General features: G+C 45.0%; 1 protein-coding gene across 1 annotated transcript in view; it reads right to left on the bottom strand.

The window, feature by feature from the left end:
• The window catches only part of COL5A2 (collagen type V alpha 2 chain), a 178,686-nt gene extending 177,821 nt beyond the window's left edge, over positions 1-865 (bottom strand). The window contains exon 1 of the mRNA XM_024198085.3: positions 560-865. Within this exon, the coding sequence (XP_024053853.1) occupies positions 560-668 (109 nt within the window). The 5' untranslated portion in view covers positions 669-865. The remainder of the gene's footprint in view (positions 1-559) is intronic.
• Between the last annotated feature and the right edge of the window lie 776 nt (positions 866-1,641).

A 1,641-nucleotide genomic window follows, 5' to 3' on the forward strand; every position in this document is an offset into this window, starting at 1 on the left:
AGAAAGAAAGAAAGAAAGAAAGAAAGAAAGAAAGAAAGAAAGAAAGAAAGAAAAGTGTATTTCCCCAAAACGAAGAATTTAATAAAGCAGATGCAGCTCAGTGCAAAAAGACTCCACCCTGCAAGGCTTCAGTGTTTATTTCTCTCAACTCAGCTCAGATTGTTCAGGCTAGTTTCCAACCTCAGAGGCTGCATTTAGTCTCATCCCAAGCACTTTCTTTTGTTGAAACTTTCCAGTCTCTCCAGCCCCACACGGAATTAATGCCAGGCAACAGGGTTTATTCCTAAATGCTCCACAGAAACATTTTGCATTTAATTGTTCTCCCCCCATCTGCAAAACAATGCACCGAAGGCAAGAGACTTGGGAACCCTGCAAAGCTCCAGCTTTAAAAAACTCAGTTGTCTTCCGATCAGATTCCCAAGGTGCAAACCTCTCAGCCCCCTTCTCCGCATTTAAACCAAAAAGTCTCACAATGACTGTTTCCCACAGGCTTTCTAGTGCACTTATTATCCAAACTATGCAATAAAAACGCTGCACACAACGAAAAAAGGAAACTCACCACCCACAAATTCTTCTTGAAATTCTTCTTGTGCTTTTATTGTTATAAATTGCCCTAATAAAGCAGCAAGAATGAAAAAAGTTCTTGTTTGCACCCAGGTTGCCATCATGTCTAAATATTAGACATGTGTATCCTCCTGGGCAGCAAAAAGTGCAAAAACGTAAGCTTATTTTAGCACCATGAAGTCAGCTGTGGGATCTTTTCCTTTCAGCACCAGCTCCAGGACAAAGTCTGCAAGCCCCTTTTTTCAGCACCAGCTCCGTCACCGTCTGCAAACACTTTTTTGAAGTGATGCAGCTTTAAATAGGAAGAATGCTGCCTCCACTTCTTTTCCTGCCCCTTTTCAGCTTGTTCAGGCTCATAGTCATCCAGTCCCTGCCAAGCAACAGTCTGATTGATGGTAAACAACCGAATCAGAACTCGCTTCACTTTTCCTTGAACTTTCCCTTTTACAAATATATTTTCAGGATCTTTTCCTGCTGCTGTACAGTAAAGATAATGTATCAGAGCAATTTATTAAGAGACCCAAACGTATTTGAACAAAAGGCTGCTGAGAAGAGAGTGGTCTGCTCCTTACAGACATTCCTGGCTGCTGAAAGGGGCCATGCAAAGGAGAGTATATACCCTGTCTTTAGCCACTGACAGGGGACTCTACCCCTTCCAAGTTGCTGGGAAGAGGCTCTCCCCTTCCCTTTTGACCACCGAGTGGAAGTTAAACAATCCACCTCCCTCTGAGTTTAGTGCAATACCTACTACCATCCCAGCCCCCTGAGACACCACAAGAGCTACCAATCCCCGCTAGTTACTGTAAGGGGGATTACCCTGCTTGGACTGCCATAAAGGGGCTCTTGTCTATCTGCCCCCAAGTTACTGGGGCTGTCTCTACCCTCTGTCCTACCTACTGGGAGGCAGATCCCTGAATATTGCAAACTTCTGGAAGAAGCTCTACTGCCCTGGCAGCCAGAATGGTGGTCTACCTACTAACCTTTCCCTGGGTCAATGTGCCTCTGCCCCCTGGCAACTGGAAGAGGATCTACCTAAATCCTCACCTCCCATTCAGTCACTGGGAGAGCGCTCTACTT

Source organism: Terrapene carolina, unplaced genomic scaffold (genome assembly GCF_002925995.2).
Source record: "Terrapene carolina triunguis isolate 2854851 unplaced genomic scaffold, T_m_triunguis-2.0 Scaffold62, whole genome shotgun sequence".
NCBI lineage: Eukaryota > Metazoa > Chordata > Testudines > Emydidae > Terrapene > Terrapene triunguis.